Genomic DNA, 18511 nt, shown 5'->3' with positions numbered 1-18511 from the left:
AGTGAAAATTAACAAGTGTCATACATTTCAGAACTTGTCTTTCTTCATGGCCTACAGATTTTGAAAGAAACATAAATGAGAATTCTGAACAAATATTATTTAACCAGCTAATCCAGTTGGCTTCCAACCAGATCACTTTACAAACCTAACTAGTACAGTACTTTAGACAAACAAGGCGTACTATACCTTTGGCGTTAACTCATACTATAATTACCCTTTTTTGCTTAACACAATGTTTTCCTTTGAATACCAAAATAAATCTGAAATAAAATATTCACTTACTTACACGACAGATACTATAGACCCACACATATGCGCCAAAAGAAACATAATGTCATATTACATTTCGCCAAACAGATTATTTTGCCACTAAACGCCAAACTTGGGGTGTGACAAGTATTATGACTAAACTCTCCCTATTATGTGTGTTACCTTCATATGATCTTTTATCTATTTGAGTTAAATTTGTTTACCCAATATTATCATATTTTAATTTATGGTAACCATTACATCTTCCTTCATAGAAAAAACTCAATTGCTAACATATAATAATTAAATTATTTGTCCAAGATGAGCGACCCATGACCATGTTACTTTTCCATCAACCATGTAATGCTAATGAGAGGATATCATTTACCTTTTATCGAGTTATGAATTTCACTACTATAAAGGAAGTCATGTCATGTTACTTTTCTATCAACCATGTAATGCCCACGAGATGACATCATTTACCTTTTATTGGACTATGAATTCCACTACTATAAATGACGCCATGCCATATAGAAGTTGTATGCCCAATGTACTAGCTTTCGACTTTTTAGTTATTTGAACTTAGGCTTTTAATACTTCAAAGTATACGAGTCATGCACACTTAGTAAACCACTTACTCAAGATTGAGGTAAGTCATACTATGTATTTCACAAGTGAACAAATCCATAAATAAATCTAGGGTTATTGATACAATGATACAACAAGGAGGAGATAAGGAAGGGGATATGGTGGTTGCTACAGAGGCTGGTTCACCTAGTCAGGGTGGAGAGCCGGAGGTTATAAAGATTAAAGAAAAGGAGAGTAGGAAAGCTGGATACTAGAGGTAAGATAGCAAAATGTAGGCTTGATATCTTTAGAGAGTAGATCATTTCTTCATCATTCATGGAGTTATTTATAGGCGAGGATCTTGTGTAAGATGGTGTTAATGTGTTGAACTTGGCATTTAACCATCATTACAGAACACATGGGGTGGATGTCTTCGATAGGACGAGGATGCTTGTGATGAGACAAATCTTATCATTCATTCTAATTCGGCAGTTTGGAGCAATTGAGCCTATATAGATTTGGTGACCAACGATATCACATTTCGATCGAAAGGCCGGGAGCTTGGAGTAATGGGTGGTTCCTACTTGTCCAGATGGTTAGGACGGGAGGTGAAACTTGAGGGTAACCTTCCAATTGGTAACTAGCAGATTTGTTGTTTGGGTGGCCTTCCGGCTTGCCACGTGTCCCTTTTCGAGTAAGGGGTATAACAGGTGTAACAATAACATCTATAAAATAGATAAATTAATTATAGATTAATGAGATTGTTACCAAAAAAAAGTTCTAACTATGTTGTTATACAACGTATCGTATTACATATTAAATTAAAGTTAAATTATCATTTTGATATTTATACCACTTTTAGAACGAATTGAGTTTTTTTTAACCATATATATATTTTTTTAAAAATTTTAATTATATTAATTAATTAATCAAAATAAATGAGGAAGAACCTATATAATTACATGGATGGAACTCGGATTTGAAATCTTGAAATGGGTTAATACATTTTTTGGGGTCTGAACTTGGCAATAGTTTCCACATTAAGACTTGAATTGTTTCTTTATCCAAGTTAATCATTTAACTAGGCAATTGTTCACACATAAGAATCAAACTTTTTTTTTTACCCAACAATTATTACCACATGCAGATTTGAAGTTTTTTTTGCCCAACTTTTTTTTTAAATATAAAAAGTTAACTTGGACAAAAAAAAAATCTCAACATAGAAACAATTGTCAAATTCAAAAAAACCAACTTGAACAAAAACAAATCCCAATAGAAATACACTTGCCAAATCTATACCTCAAATAATGCATTAATCATCTCGAAATTTTCAAATCTCACCTTACAAGTTACAATTTAACCAAAACCTTAATAAAAAAGGATTGAAATCAAAAGTTAAATATAACTTATAATAATATTTTATTACTTATTAACACGTAATTATATTTGTAACAATTTAAAGATAATTAAAACAAGCACTTCTTTTCATTTATGATAGTTCCATCATAGATCATTTATATACAAACATCGTCGTCTGATATAGAACACATCCTAAAGCATATTTACATAAATTTAGCAGTCTGGTATTAGAGTTGCTCCTACATAACTTCAGAAATAAGAAATCGCATGAATAATCATCAAAATGCAGCAGCATTCGGACCATTCGGGATATAAGAAAACACAGCAAGTACAAACATAATCCAAGCTTTGGCCGATAATATTTGCCGATTCCAGTGGTATTTTTATGCACTGAAACCTTTCTGAAGAGAGCTCCAACGACCAGTAGGAACGCTGACACAAGCTTGTGCCGATGCCTCAGCCATCTGTTCTGTCTGAATCCCGGCATTGCAGATGTTTGCAAGGGATCGCATGTGTTTCATCCCGTACTGGGCTAGTGATCCACAATGTGTTTCGAAAGTCCTCACCTGTTTTGAAGACAAAAGAAAGGAGTAAGACAAAAGAAAGGAAAGAGGTTGAGGGTGAGGGTGAGGGTGAAGAATGTTCACCATTTTCTTGAGGCATTTCCAGTCATCGACAAGAGGTTGGCCAGCTGGTCGAACGGTGTTCAGGACTTCCAAGCCTCTTTCAATTCCAAATAAAAGTTTGCCAATGAGTTTCACACTGTGGTCTATATGCATTCTATGAGACATGGCTTCAACAAACTGCTTTTGGGCTTCAGTCTTCCTAACAGAGCCTTCGGGTGCCTTGCGATACTGCAAAGTAGGTCAGGGGAATCTCCGAGTTAGATGGGATCTAAAACTAGCATAGAGGCTGCTCTCAAATACACGAAACAACTGTTCATGTTTTACATTCATTCTGAATGAAAGCATTTTAAAGAAAGAGATGCAAAAATTCACAGTATGGGTTCCTTTCAAATTCTGCCACAGCATCAGGCCTAGTTATGCTCCATTAAAAACACATTAGCCGCTTATATGCGATATAGAGTAGCATCCATCTTGCAGTTATTAACACCATAAGGTTTATAATACCCAGGGGTGGATCCAAAGGGAGCACGCAGGGCCTTGATCCCACCTTTGTTAAAATGGAAAAGTTATATTTTGGCCCTTAATCAATACTAATGATTCAATTTAAGCCCTTTTAACACAATTTTTTTAACTTTGTGCCCCCAAAATTTATTATTTTATATCAGCCCCCTAACATGAAAATTCTGACTTCGCCTTTGGTAATACCCATGTATTACTGATCTAAGTTGTCATATTCTTCACTTAGTTGCATCAACTCCGAATTACAGATTCTAAGTTAGGGAAGAAGCAATTCTTGTGTTTAACATACAAGTCAAAGGACATAAGACACAAACCTTATACCAAAAATGGACAAGATCAGCATCACGCTGGTTAACGGCTTTTGTAGGTGGCACCAAGGAGTTCTCGTCAACAAAGGTGAAGTTATCATTTGCAGGGTTTGTACCCAAGTATGCAAAGAGACTGTCCTTGCTAAGCCCTACATCACCATATTGCATGACATGAGAGCCATACGCAGAATTACCATTGATAGTCCTCTTTTTCACCTGCAAAAGCCAGCAAAATGAGTCATTGGAGCTCAAATTTGACGGCAAAATAACTCAGACCTCCCATTTCTGGTTATATTTTTTATATTTCTTAGATCTAAATAGTAATCAATAACTATAATACAAAATGATATTGAAATTTTCATCTTTCCCTTGATAAAATAAATGAAAGAGTTCACGCAAATACACTCTCTTAAAAGCCTTACAAGTTCATATTGCTGGTGCAAAGTCTCTGTCCGCAGATTATGCATGTCACTGCTCAACAGAAACAGAATGTTAGGATTCACACCAACGTATGTAATTCTTTTTTTTTTTTTAAAGGGAAAACTGATTCCTCAGTTTTAAAAGATCTCCTATCCTATTTTAGTCTAGATCATACTAAAAGAATGAAATTTACATGTATAACACCCATTTTGCCTCTGATTTTGTAATTTGTCTACTAACTCCAAAATTCAACAAGGTGCAGCCAGGAAATAAACTGAATTTAACTTATATACAACTTCCCAAAATCTCGTTAAAACAGGTCTAGACAATCAGCTTCAATTTCAAAATAATCGCAGAACCAATATTCCCAAATATAAATGAAAAAGACTTATATGATGATCATGCTTGAATACCAACCTGTCCTCCATCCAAGCGACACTATACAAGTCTCCCAAGCAGGTTTCATATTCTGGGGGAGGACTTGGGTACTCTCCGGGACAATAGGTTCCCCAGCTACTCTCTTCCGCATTTGATGCTGTGGTTGCATAGATATTCAACCCCTGAGGAAGAAGACCCTCAAAGATACTACCTGACTCACAAGCTTCAAGATAGAATACCTGCAAAGTTACATGTAGATAAGAAATTAAAAACGGCAGAAAGATGATAAGAAAACACATCCAGAAATCGAAAATTTTAAAACATCAAATTACCATGCTTTTATAAGTCCCTGAAGCATGCTTTTTCTTTAAAACATCAATCAAGTCATCAGCATAAAGATAAGGGAAGGTAGGCATCCCTGGATTAACACAAAAGAAACATTAACAGCTTCAAAAGCAAGTATCAAATACTAGAATCTGCAAGTAATAAATACGAAGCTAAGACACAATCAGAGAGCCATAAAAAAGTAACTGCTAATGAGATATTACTAACCAAGCACACCAGGACCCCCATGGTCAGTGTAGTATATGAAGATATGATCATCAGGGCCACTATCGACAACCTTCCCGCTACCCCCGGTGATAGCAGACTTGTTTCCGAGGAGAGCCGCAAAAAAGTTGTGAACATTAACATCTTCTCCAGTATAGTCCTGCAAAAGAACAACAATTAGGCAAAAATTATCATCAGTAATTGTAAAATTAATAATGATTTGTTTTTACAAAAAGAAAAAGAAAAAAAGAACAGACCTTCGGGACTCCCTTATAAACATCATCGCCATGAGGATTGTTAATGATAACACCAGGCCTAGGGTTTTCTTCATTGAAAGCGATATCATCGTACATAAAGACAATGATATTTTCCTCTTTCAAACCACCGTTCCTTAGGAGTTGATAAGCATGACAAACATCAGCCTGGAACAATTATCAATAATTTTAACAAATTTAAGACCGATCAAACAACCAATAAGTGAAAAACTTTTTTAATAATTTACTCTGTTGAAGTGGAGTGGAGGTTGACATTAAAAGTTCAATCATAAATATTTTCAAAAAACTCATGAAAACGATAAAAAATTGAATTTTAAAGAGAATCTATAACCTGATGCCTGTAATTCCAATATCCATTAGATCCAGCAATCAGGACCGCCCATCTTGTGCCACCAACTTCATCATCATCGCTCCTCCATCGGAAGAACCTTGAAGCTTCCGAAGGTAACCGGAGAACATCACCGGTGATATATCTAGCGGCAGAGACGACGCCGGCGACGGATAGTAGGAGGAGAAACACACCGGTCACGAGAGTGGTCATGATTTGGCCAACAAAAGAAGAAATTGAAGATAATGCAAAATTCAAAGGCTTTGCAGCTAAGTTATTATAAGCATAAATTTAGATATTAGCTATGGTATTGGCGGGCCCAGGAGCTACTTTTATTGATAGAAACTTATGATTGCATCTGGGACGTTCATTTCGGGACCCATTAAAAGTTAACGGTTTTGGTCCTTCAAGAGCAAAATAGAATAACGGTTGTGATGAGAGTGATGAAAAACGGGAGGTGGCCAAGTTGATTTTCGTCGGCTTTTAATGGGACCCGCGGAGTCGAAATGTGTATTACGTAATTGTCTCTTATTGGTTGCTTTTTTTCCCGGAAAACGGAAAACTCAAAAACACCCAATTTTCATTTTTATTTTTTAAAATAAAATCAATAAATATTCTAATCTAATAAATATTATGAAAATTACTTATACTTAAATTGAATTATGAAAAATATATAAAATTAATAAAAATATTTTTGTACTTTTTATTATTTACAAACAATGAAATACAACGAATTGAATTAGCCTAGAGTTAAAAAAAGAAAAATCTAAACTCAGCTTAATTTATAAACAATTCTAATAAATTGTCAAGTTTTTAACCATATAAGTGATGTTAAAATATTAAAATTCTTTTTATTACTTGTATAATAACATAAATAACATATTATTTAATATTTACAATATAGAAATTAGATAACATGTTCTTATTCGTTCGATTCGATTCTCATTTTGAAGTTTAAATTTATTGAAACCATATGTTTAAAGAAGCTAAACTTTTGCCTAACTCTATTAATATATTTGTGTGTAGAGTTTAATATATAAATTTTATTTAAATTTAATTCCAATTATAAAAAGCATTAAACGAATTTTATAGCAGATTGTTTTTTAATATTAAAAAATGTATTATTTAAGAAAAAAAACATAGAAGTCAAAAAAAAAAATTAAAATATTTGAAGGGGTGGTCCAATCCCTTATCTTGAAAAGGGAGGCAAGTATATTTGAATCTTTTGGTATCATACATAAAGAATTAGGAATCTCTTGCTCTCACTCTTCTTCTACATTTCATTTTCTTTGATGGATACATATACAGCGACCCTTGCATTATTGGTGAATTTAAACTAGATCCAGGGGAAGTGACACATAATTTTGGACTTTAATATATTTACGATGGAATTTAAATAGAAAAACAATAGTTTGATTCTAATTACCCAACCCTATCGTTTTCATGGAAAAACCATACTATTATCAAAAGTTGGGTGAAGTTTCATTGTGGGACAAAGGGGACTTTCCTTGATAGTAAAATTCCAAAACATGCTTCCTTTTCATGCCTAGCTGATCATGTACTTGATTGCTTAAACTTCATTGTATCTGTTTTATACTTTATCAAAATTATTTAGGATTTTATTTTTTAAAGAGTTTATAAGTATATATATCATCGTAAATATAGTACATGGTTGAATAATTAAAACTAGAATTAAATTAGTGGAACTTTTAAAGATAAATATTAGAGAGAACTCAAACACGATGTTTATATGGGATGAAAATCAATTTAAGAGTTCAAAATTTTAACCTTATTATTTCAGTGAAGGTCTTGTTGGCAATTTTTTATTTTACATTAAAGTATTAGCTAAATTTCTAATATCAAGATTTCCAAAACTTTATCTTTATCTTGTATTTTCATCGTATAAACATAATATAATAGTTAAATATATCAAAATTAAAACCTAGTATATTATATGTACTAAACCCATTTAATTTTATCATATTTTATTTTTTTAAAAATATTATTTTATTTATGGATTGAGTCTTAGCTCAATTGGATTCAAGTGCGCTGAAGCGTATTATCCTCCTATTTATAGGTTGGAGAGGAACTATGAATAGTTTTAAACATTGTGTTAAAAAGAATAAATATACTTGTGTAATGGTATCATATTGTATATTCTAAATTTAATACTCAATACTGAAGTATTATATTAGATAAGTAATATAAATTAATTTAAATAACAAAGGAGGCCTACCAACTAGTAAAGTCTTAGTTCTATTCTCAATATAGTATGATTTCTTTTATAAATAATGATCAAAATATCCTCAAATTTTATATATTTTATACATCAAAGGCGGTCAGGCCAATCAACTAGTTTAAGTCTCCGGGGCCAAGGAACTTGGATGTTGCTTGTCTTGGAGGAAGAGGCAAACCACGGTGCAGTCATCTACTTTTGAAGACGGAAACTTCCTCTTCCATGAGGCGGTGGCTGCCTCCGCCACCGTCCTTGCTGTTGCCTGCTCACTTTCTGCCTCCATCACTATGGATGCAACTTGGTCGTTGTTTAGCACATCCCATACCTAACAACATGCCAAAATCAAACGATTTAGCTTCACATTCTTACACGTGTGAAAAAAATATTATTATTAGGGCTAATTATATAAAGGTCCTGAAATTAGAGTTCAAACTTTAAATTAATCCTCCAAATTTCAAAATATTCTAATCGAAGGCCTTAAAGTGTTGGTATAGTATCAATCAGGTTTTTCCCTCAACCTAGTTGTTAGTTTTGATATGAAATGGAGTATAATTAGAACAATTAGATCAAATTTTAAACTTAAGGATAAAAAACAAACGAGGTTTTCATTAAAATAGTAATGTGAAGATATTTAAAATTATATATAGTGTCTTAAGTTCAAATCCAATATAGATATGTTTTTTTATAAAAGATAGAAAAACTCTCAAAATAATATAATTTACTTTGTAAAATAATGTTATTTTAGTTATTACCCAACTGAGTTAGTACGTAGTTGTCTCGTAATATCAACTCAATCAAGGGCATAGAGGACAGTGTCTTTAATATATATATATATACATACATACACACTCTATGTCAATCTGAACTGACATTTAACACTTGAGAGATTTTAGGTTGATGAAAGAATTTGATTGATACAATATTAATATTTTGAGAACTCAATTATAACATTTTAAAAATTAGGGATGAATTTAAAATTTGGATGATAATTAGAGGAGGTTATTACTAATTTGATTGAAAGGGGGCTTACACCATCAGTTGCGAGAACAATGAAGTGATCATTTGGGGATAGGCGGTGATAGAAGACATCGGGGACCGCAATGAGGCCATGGTCCTTGAGCAAAAAGTCTCCAAAGGCTCGAGACATGGCTAAGCCTGGTGAATCCTCATGGGGCAGCCACACTCGAGGGATATGTGGTTCTTCCTTTAAAGCAAGGACCCTACCCTTGCAATTCCTTATTCTTTCAGCTTCACCTGCAATTGAAAATAATATGGTGAAAATGGCTCTTTTAATTCATTGATTTGTTTTATATAATGAGTAAGAATGATGGTGGAAATGGGGGTCTTACTGGGTAAACCAGGCTTCAAATCGGTAGTTAGTTGAACAGCTTTGATCCCCTTCTCAGTCATTGTTCCTAGCACTGCCCTTGAATCGCCCAGGTTTGCAATCACAAGAACTTCACCCTTTGGAAATGAAACTATAATAAGCTACCATCGCCATAACTTAGAAAATTCAACTTTTATCTTTTCAAATATAAATATGATTTTGATCATAAAAACTCAACAACTCAAACTCATCTAACCTAAACTTGAATGAACTTAAATCCAAAATTAATTTAAACTCAAACCTCCCAAACTTAAAATAATTTGAACCTGAATTGATGCAAATAAAAAAGAATGAATTTGAAATGACCTAAACTTGAAGTGACAACGCTCAAACCAGACCTTAATCTTGAAAGATCCGAATCCAAAATCAAGGGTGTAGCTAGAAAGGTTGGTAGGCTCTCTTCCTAAATGGCAATATTACTTTTCAGCCCCTCCAAAAAATCAATTTAACACTTTTTAACCATTGATTAAATGAAAAAAAAATATATTTTTAGCCAACCTATAATTTAAAAGTCAAATTGACACAGTCCCCAAAACCAACCTATAATTTGTGAAATCGAATTATGAATCTAAGAATTTCTTCGAAAACCAGTAGTAATATGACTAGATATTTTTCTTACCTGTCTAACAACAACAACAGCGGTGGTTCCACTAGTGGAGCAATCCAAATTGTGTTGCAGCTTAATCTCCTTGTCCATCACCTTGAAGGCACTAACGCAAGCCTGTTTCCATTTAACCAAATCCTTCCTTGGTCTCCTTCCATTGTCGCTTTCAGGTGTTGGTTCAAGCTTTGCTACACCATACTTTTGGCTTACCAACAATGATGGCAGCCGATTCCTCACCATATTGCTCACTATATGACCATTCTTCCCATGTCCATCAAAAACACCACAAAATGCTCCACCTTTAATCCCATACTCCTTGAAGAACCAAAAGGTACAAATCCCAGAGTTTTAATTGACATACATACACACAAACACACGCACATATATATTATTTTCAAGCCAAGAAGAAAGGTATAATTATGGTTTAGTCCCTCTAATAAAAAAAAAGAGTAGATGAATCAAATCTCAAATTTTAGCATAGTAGAGAGACTGAAATCAGAATTAAACCAAAAAAAGAGAGAAAGGATTAGCAATGGCAAACCTGATAAAGGATGGCAGCATCCTGGTTGAGTCCTTTGGTTCCTTGTTTCGAGTAAAGAGAACCATGTGTGTGAGTTCCAATGGAAGGAATGGTTTCGGTCAAGTAAAGAACATTTTCATGGAAGTGATGTTGATCTTCAGCTTGATCATGAATCTCTGAAGATGCAATGGATATGCAGATTCCCATCTCACACTGAATACACAAAGTTTTCCTTAATTAAAATTCCACCAAAGACTTTGTGAAACAGTCTCCCTTAATCATGTATTCAAAGTAGTAATAATTATTTATAGCAGTTTAAGTGGCTCTCAATGAGCTGAAACCACACTCCAATTCAATAATTAAATAAATAATTATGTTTTAGCATTATTATAATAGACTTACCCCAAGGTTCACTTAAAGAGGTGGATTCTTGTTTAAATCCAAATTTAGGCTTAAGTAAGCACAGGAGTTTGTTCCCTAAATTATCAAATATTTGCTTAAATTATTAAATATTATTGTATCAATCAATTCTTTATTTCAACTTAGCCTTTAATAAGTAAATTGATGGTTAAACTAACTAAAGGATCTAGTCAATATAATATCGAGACCTTAAAATACTTAATTAAAATATTTTAAAATTTAGAATATAAACGATAATTTGATAAGATTTTCTCAATTCCATATTTTTTATTTATAAAATTTGAACTCAAAACATAACCGATATAACTCAAACCTTCAAATAATTGGGAAGTAAACAACCAGAGATTTTGACCAAGTAATAGTATTCACAGTGCACTTTATGAAAAGAAGGGAAAGATCCGATCAAAGGCTAATGAAATTAGTTAGCGTTAACTCAACAGCTTTGGGACAGAATTATCAAAAGATGCATAAAAAATTTTGGGTCAACTCCTTTTTTTTTGGTTTTAAAAAAGTAGAGTAAGCGGAGAAAGGTTTATCAAACTATCATAACCGTCGATTTTGTGGACTTTCTTGCATAGTTGAAGTTTATTTGTTTATTTATTTATGTTTAATCTATGGACAAAATATGTGTCCCTTTCATAATCAATTTGATTACTTGTGTGGCTAAAAAACAAAAATGTCTTGTAATTTTGAAAGAAGCAGCTGATTATTATTCTTTTAAAATAGTAAGTGTCAGAAATAAATAAATAAATAAGCAATTTGATTTGTAAGAATAAATACAAATGAAATTTTTGGTCAAGTAATGCAACAAAAGATCTTTCCACCAATGTTGAGGGTTTTTTTTCTCCATATTCAATAAAATCAAAAATTTTTAGATTTAAGTAATAGAATGTCGGAAACGAAGGGCTAGTTTGGCAATACTTTTGAAAAGTACTGTGGAAAAGTGTTTTTGAAAATTTTGAGTGTTTGGTATTGTTGTCAAAAAGTACTTTTGAGAAATAAAATGTCCATTTTAGACATGATATTATAAGGTAACAAATATGTATTTAAATAATGTTCAAATTAGTTAATATTATGATATTTTAGCAAAAATATAAAAAATAATTTATTATAACTTATTGTTAATATTTTAATATGTAATATTAATTTTAAATATTTCTAATTAATTAATATTAATTATTTATTAAATTTAATTAGAATATATAAACTATATTTAAATATTTAAATATAATAATTAAATTTTTGTAATGAAAAAGGGAAAAAAAAAGGAAGACAACAAATAAGGTCAAAAATATAATATCAGCCTCAAAAGCACTTTTGGCTAAAAAAAGCACCAAAATTTGGCTTTTTCATCTTAGAAAAAGGACTTTTTTTTTTAAGCTGAAAAAGCTCCTACTTTTTACCCCATTCTTTATTGCTTTTTATATAAAAGCACTTTTTCCCCTAAAAACTCATTAGATAATCATTGCCGAACGCAGCCGAAGACTATGTTTGAGACGGTAAAATAAAAATAGTTAGCTCCATCCGATTTCAAGAAATAGTGATTGTTGATGCAAGAATTATCAATGGGGTCTTTTGGGAGCTGATGCAGTTTACACGGTAGTGCCGAGAGCCACCAAGGGTTTTTTCGGATGTCTGGCAAAGCATGTTTAGAATATTGGTCGTAATAATTTCTTTGTTTTCTTTTGGTGGAGGAGATGTGTTTTTTATAAAAGGTTTAGGTGTCTTGATAGGAATGACTTGACCTAATTTTAAGCTCATGATGGAGATGGGTTCGGTTTTTCTCAAGGCCCAACCACAATATCTAAATTTGAGCAATTGATGTCAAAGCTCAACTTATCTGTACAATACTTTTTGATAAAAAGATTTCAAGAAGAGGATTTGAAGCTTTAAGATGATGGACTTTGGAGTTCAATAAGAATTAAGGACAAATTAGAAGGTTGCAAGACTGGTCATGGCATTAAAAGTTCAATTCATGAAGATAAGTCCATGTGGAAGATGTTAACAAGCTTAAACGTTGCACTTCAAGGAGTCCAATCAAGCCCACATGCGTAGCTTATGTTATTTAACTCATTTGGAACATTTTTATCATCTTTAGAACTTAGTTAATTTATTTTGTTAATAGAGTTTTATGAACAACTTCTATTTAAGCCCATTATGACTATTTTATTTGTTAAATTCAATCAATGCTCCGTACTATAAGTTGGCCAAATATCACTTAATTTATTTTTCATGTTAATTAAGTAGGGTTTTTTGCTTGTTACTTATGAAACATGTCATTTTTGTTTAGGTTTACCCTAGTTTTCCCTATAAATAGCCTATGATGCCCCTTATTATACACATCCTTCATTCTTGGAATAATACAACCCTTTGAGTTTCTCTTTTTGAAAAATATCTTTCTTCTGATTTTTAGAATTTGTTTCATCTTGGTTTTCTTCAACAAGTCATGGGAAACATTCTTCACCCTCCAATTTACTAGGGTTCAGCTTTAGAGGGTTGATTAAAGCCATTTGCAAAGCTTGTTGAAGATTTTTATTCAAAGGGTTTTATAGGGCATCGCCTTGTCATCATTTTCCATCCAATATTTTTCCATCTCTCCGTTATATTCAAAGGCTCGTCAACTTTCACCTATTAATGATGTTTTATACTTAGTTTTTTTCATTAGGTTAATTTTTTTCTTGTTACTTGTTGTTTAGGTAATCCTAGTATGATTAGAACTCTTAACTTACCCTATTTTTTCCTCTATAAGGCAAGTCACTCCCTTCATGTACATCATTCATTTTTCATTATTTTTATGAATTAAACTCTTAGAGTTTTCTCTCTTTGAAAGATTCTTTTTTTGTATTTTCTTAGAAGTGCTTTCAACTTGATTTCTTTTCTTGGAGGGTTGGTTAGAGCCTTTGGTGGAGTTTGTTGAAGTGTTCTTTAAAGAGTTCCATTGGACATTACTTTTTATCCATCTTCACACTTATTTTTCCCCACCTTCCCTAATCTTTTTCAATCTTGATTTTATTCATATGAATATTTTTCTTATGTTCTTTATTGTGTTGAAATTTCAAGTTTCAAAATACAAAGGTTTCCTTTCAAGAAATGCACATTAAAGTTTGTTTGGATTACAGTAGAAAAGCCAAAAAAAAAAAGAGAAAAAAATTGTGGATTGAATTAAATGCCCAATCTTTCTAGGTCTTATTTTTATCATTTGAAGAGGCTCCATATTTAATTTCACGATTTTATCTCATCAATAACACCTTAAACGGAAAATTCAAGTTGTGTTCCATTTTTCAATTTTCTGATAGGTAGTTACAATTTTCTTTGATTCTAGATTTAGGATTTCATTTGTTCAGCCTTTTTATTTTTCCTTACTCATTTTAACACTTTTTTTATTTCTTATGTTAGTAGGTACAACGAAATTTGCCTTTCCTTTTTCCACGCAACTTCTTTCTTTTAGAGTTGAGCTTTATTTGGCTTCTTAGAGCCTTAGGTGTGCTTTGCTAGTGAACACTCACCATTAAGTCTTTTGAGATTATTGATTTTGTACACTTTAAGATTTACAAGTGAAGGATTCTTAATATTTTCCTTTTCCTCCAAGAGTTTTTTTTTTATCACAAGTGTTAAGGATAAGGTTTTATACTTCATCTTTTCTTTATTTCGTGTGCTGTGATTTCGGATTATCAAAATGGCTTGTACTTGAGGAGGAGATGATGATCATGACAAGCCACAAGTTACTTTTGAAATGTGGTTGAAATGTAAGCTAAGTTGTAAAAAGACATGATGGAAATTTTGGACAAGTTTGAAAAATTGTTCAAGGACTTAAAAGATTGTGTTAGTTAGAATGAGCTGTCTAACAGATTTTGAGCAACACTTTGGCATGGTTAGATAATGTGGCAATTCATAAATTTCGTGGACAAGACAGTGATGAGGATGATGAGCTTCAAAATCAACCTAGTGATGATAAATATGGATCTTGTGCTCATGAGGAGGCTTCGGATTGTAATACCCGTGGCAATTTTTTTTTTGTTAAACTGAAGTTCAACATTATGTTGTTCAAAGGTAAACACAATTCAAATGCACATATTATGATTGGTAGAGCAAAATTGATCTCATTTTCACTTACTATAAATGTCCGGGGGAGGAGAAAGTTATATTGGCTACATTGGAATTTTCTGACTGTGCTTTGAGTTAATGGACTACACTTATGCGAAATCAGGAAATGAACCATGAGAAGTTGATTGAATCATAAGATAAACTAAAATGGATCATGCAAAAATGTTTTGTCCCATATCACTACATTAATGACAATAAGTGAAAGCTTAAACATATTATTTAAGGGAACAACTCCATTGATGAATATTTTAAGGAGATAGAGATGCTCATGCACTGAGCAAATATGTATGAAGATGACGCTATAACCCGATTTTTTGATGGATTGAATGTGGCCATATCTGATGTATTTGATCTTCAAACCTATTTTGATCTAGAGAAGGAAATTTAGAAGGCCATAACATTGAGCAGCAACTCCAATAAAAATCTAAGGCCCATTTATGGAGTAATGAATCAAATTGGAAAATTTTAAACTCTAACTCCTCATTAGGGATTTGAAATCTTTTCCAAAGAGTGGGAATTGTTCGCTACCATATAAAGATAAATCAAAACAACTTGAATGAAAAAGTGAGGCGTCATCCAAAAGTACATCCTCTTACACCAAACCCACTTCTACTTCTTCTTCATAACAAAATCATAAACATACTCGAGATATTGAATGCTTTACATGTAATGAGAATGGTCATTATTCTCATGAGTGTCCAAATAAATGCTTCTTATTTATGCATTATGATGGTACACTTTCTTTTTATTCTGGATGTGATAATGTTTTAGAGAATACTAATGATTGTGATGTTGTTGATGAGAATGAATTTGATGAAGATAAGGTATTATAACCTCCAATTGATAGGGACAATTTGATAGCATCTTATTCTTTTGTAGTGAGACAAACCCGTAACATGCATGTAAGAGACAATTCTGATGTTTATAAGACTAATATATTCCATTCATGATGTTTAATTAAAAGGAAAATTGTTCATTATAATTGATAGTTGCAGTTGTGTCGATGTGGTAAGTAGTTACCTTGTGGAATCTTTTTTTTTACCTTGTCAAAAACACCCTAAGATATATCATCTAAAAGGGCTTAATGAAGATTCAGAGATAAAATTGGAAGAATAGTCTTTAATCACTTTTAAAATTAGGAATTATTTTAACGATGTTTGGTGTGATATGGTTCCTATGCAAGCTTGCCTACTTATTACTCGGATGACCATGACAATATGATCGTGATGTTGTTCAACATGGTAACTTAAACAAATATTCCCTTGTGTTTCGTGGGAAATAATACACTTTGACTCCTTTAAATCCAAAAGATGCACATGACAATATGATCCCTAGCTACAAAGTTCTTCGATCAGTTGCTCATACTGAGCATTTTTTGGTCAAGTAGGCGCTGATGCTTCTATTGCTTTTAGAATCGACGTTGCTACTCCTTTTTACGCTTTATTTTCTCTTGCATTTCAGTAACTTGATGCTGAGAGCCAGAAGGTTATTAGTGAAAGGCTTAGTCTGAGGGAGTAGGGGTGGCAGCTGCTTGGGAGGGTGGCATGAGCAAGCTAGGGGAGAGGGCATATTATAGTGTTGGAAAAACGGGTTTGGAAAACACAGTGAAAAACGAGTTTAAGGGAAAAACCAAAGTTTTATTTTTTTTTCCAAAAACAAGAACTTGATTGTGATATCTAAAGTAATAAACACTTAATAAAAAATGTACATTTTTTATTCGTCTAGGATGAACGCTTCGATCGAGTAGTCTTCTCCGCTATCCTCAAGCTCACGTCTACCGAGTGTAAGCTCGTTTCGAATCAGAAAATTTTCCATAAAATTACCAATGGGGTAATTTTGTAATTTCTCTAAACTTCTGAGCCAAGTTGTAAATAAGAAAAATATTATGAAATAATTTTTTTAGAAAATTTTCTCTCTACAACTTTTTATTGAATTCAAGTGTGTGAAAAATTATGACACCCTTTACCCAACTCGTTTGCCAGGTTCAGGTATCGGATGCTACATCAACCCAAATGACTTAACGAAAATTCTGTTCTTGTTTAATTACATACTTAAACATGTTATATTACACTAATAGTAAAACCTTAAAACTTCATTTCTAATGATTGGTTACAAAATTTTGGACAAGATTTGAATACATAAAATAGCCGCTAAACCCTTAAGGTAGAGCCTCTACGAATGGCACTCTATAAACATGCATTGTTGCTGCATTTCGCCTAGCCTCTAACGAAGTCTGGCTTGGTCCCTCTCAGTTTTCGATTCTTTAACTAACTTGTATTTGAGCAGAAAGCTTATAAGTTCAGGTGAACTTAGTGAGATCTACATATAAAATTTTTAAGAAGAATGAGACATCCAGCTCAGAATTTAACTATCTGATAACCGTGTTCATTATTTCTGGCAGGCAACGCCTGGTGCCTATCCAAGTGTTTCCTACATTTTCAGTTTTTCTCAGATTTTGATGACCTCACTACCTTGGAGCACTAGAGCTAACTAACAACATTGAAACCCTTGCTCTATCGATCTATTTCCAAAGATGACTTCTTAGGACATGCAGTTCCTGCCTTTGGGGAAAACTCTACAAGATCTCTACTAACCTCTATGGCCATCTCCGGCCTCCACTTTCCCGTATCCCCTAATGAACCTTCCTGCCCCTTCAACCACCGGTACACATTTCCTCTCATAAAACCTTGTTCAACCTATTGAACCCTTCGGCCAGCTTTCGTCAGCTCGCAAGAATCTCGTTCCACTACAGGCTAATACAAAACTGCTTAAACAGTATGGAATCTGCAGCTCCCCTAGCAGACTAGAACTTGCGTATTCCAGTTATACCTTTTCATTTAAGGAGCCTCTTTCCCTTTTTACCCTAACTGGGGTTGGGACATAACCTTAACATCCCTCACTATTCTGGTGGTCTAAATTCCCTAGACATGCCAAGATCATTCATTCATGAGACTTATCACTCCATTCACTCTGCGAACTCCACTTTCACTATTGACATCCTTCATGAACCACATATTGTCCAATTATGATTCCCATGTTTGATATTCCAATGACTACCCTGTGTTTTCTATCTCGGCGGACTACCTAGGTCACTGACCAACTGCGTAAGTGCGTATTAAAACAACTAATTTATGAAACATTTTTAAATTCCAGTTTTATAGCAAATATACAGGTTATTTGTAATATTTATAGTGCTACAATGAAAGATCGAAGTATTTCAAGGATCGAACCCAAAGGAAGTGGAAATTGAGCAATAACTAGCATACACAATAGAGATTGAGTGGCTACTAATATGATTTTATGGTACGGCGAATCATAAAAGATAAGTTTGCAAGAAAATTAAATATTCTACTTTAGGGACTAAATTGCAAGAAATGTAAACTAAAGGGACTATCTAGAAAATGACTAATGAGGGTTGATTGACTTCGATGTGGTTCACCAAATCTCAGACTAGGGACATAAATCGCATAAATTATCAAGTGACTCCATTTGATCTTATTATCTCAATTTTACCGACTTAGATGAATTTGGTCTAGTTTATCTTCCAATCTCACCGATTAATCCGAGACTAACGAACGAGTGCGCGACAAGATTACCTTCCGGTCTAACTTTATCTTAATATTCCCTTAGGGGCATCACTGCCTAAGTTCTTAATTCTATTC

General features: G+C 33.0%; 2 protein-coding genes across 2 annotated transcripts; both read right to left on the bottom strand.

The window, feature by feature from the left end:
- Positions 1-2279: 2279 nt before the first annotated feature.
- LOC105773196 (vacuolar-processing enzyme) lies at positions 2280-5837 on the bottom strand. The gene is made up of 9 exons (XM_012594902.2): positions 5582-5837; positions 5233-5397; positions 4979-5135; positions 4759-4844; positions 4466-4665; positions 4051-4099; positions 3635-3844; positions 2823-3029; positions 2280-2741 (listed from the first exon to the last, which is right to left on the bottom strand). The coding sequence occupies exons 1-9, from the start codon at positions 5789-5791 to the stop codon at positions 2559-2561; spliced, it is 1467 nt and encodes a 488-aa protein (XP_012450356.1). The 5' UTR covers positions 5792-5837; the 3' UTR covers positions 2280-2558.
- A 1905-nt stretch (positions 5838-7742) lies between these two features.
- Positions 7743-10594, bottom strand: LOC105771518 (probable protein phosphatase 2C 72). Its single transcript, XM_012592969.2, has 5 exons — positions 10347-10594; positions 9821-10120; positions 9164-9278; positions 8845-9068; positions 7743-8139 (listed from the first exon to the last, which is right to left on the bottom strand). Exons 1-5 carry the CDS (start codon positions 10530-10532, stop codon positions 7936-7938), a joined length of 1029 nt encoding a protein of 342 aa, XP_012448423.1. The 5' UTR covers positions 10533-10594; the 3' UTR covers positions 7743-7935.
- Between the last annotated feature and the right edge of the window lie 7917 nt (positions 10595-18511).

This window comes from Gossypium raimondii, chromosome 6 (genome assembly GCF_025698545.1).
Source record: "Gossypium raimondii isolate GPD5lz chromosome 6, ASM2569854v1, whole genome shotgun sequence".
NCBI lineage: Eukaryota > Viridiplantae > Streptophyta > Magnoliopsida > Malvales > Malvaceae > Gossypium > Gossypium raimondii.
This window is presented reverse-complemented; position numbering and strand designations above follow the sequence as displayed.

What these genes read in the sequence shown, in the direction of transcription:
- LOC105771518 (XM_012592969.2), bottom strand. Translation starts at nt 10,532, where the DNA reads ATGGGAATCTGCATATCCATTGCATCTTCAGAGATTCATGATCAAGCT. An exon ending in ATGCTGCCATCCTTTATCAG is followed by an intron (nt 10,121 to 10,346) that starts GTTTGCCATTGC and finishes TGGTTCTTCAAG; the next exon opens with GAGTATGGGATTAAAGGTGG. An exon ending in TTTGAAGCCTGGTTTACCCA is followed by an intron (nt 9,069 to 9,163) that starts GTAAGACCCCCA and finishes TTTCAATTGCAG; the next exon opens with GTGAAGCTGAAAGAATAAGG.
- LOC105773196 (XM_012594902.2), bottom strand. Translation starts at nt 5,791, where the DNA reads ATGACCACTCTCGTGACCGGTGTGTTTCTCCTCCTACTATCCGTCGCC. An exon ending in TTTATAAGGGAGTCCCGAAG is followed by an intron (nt 5,136 to 5,232) that starts GTCTGTTCTTTT and finishes GTTCTTTTGCAG; the next exon opens with GACTATACTGGAGAAGATGT. An exon ending in GGAAATGCCTCAAGAAAATG is followed by an intron (nt 2,742 to 2,822) that starts GTGAACATTCTT and finishes TCTTCAAAACAG; the next exon opens with GTGAGGACTTTCGAAACACA.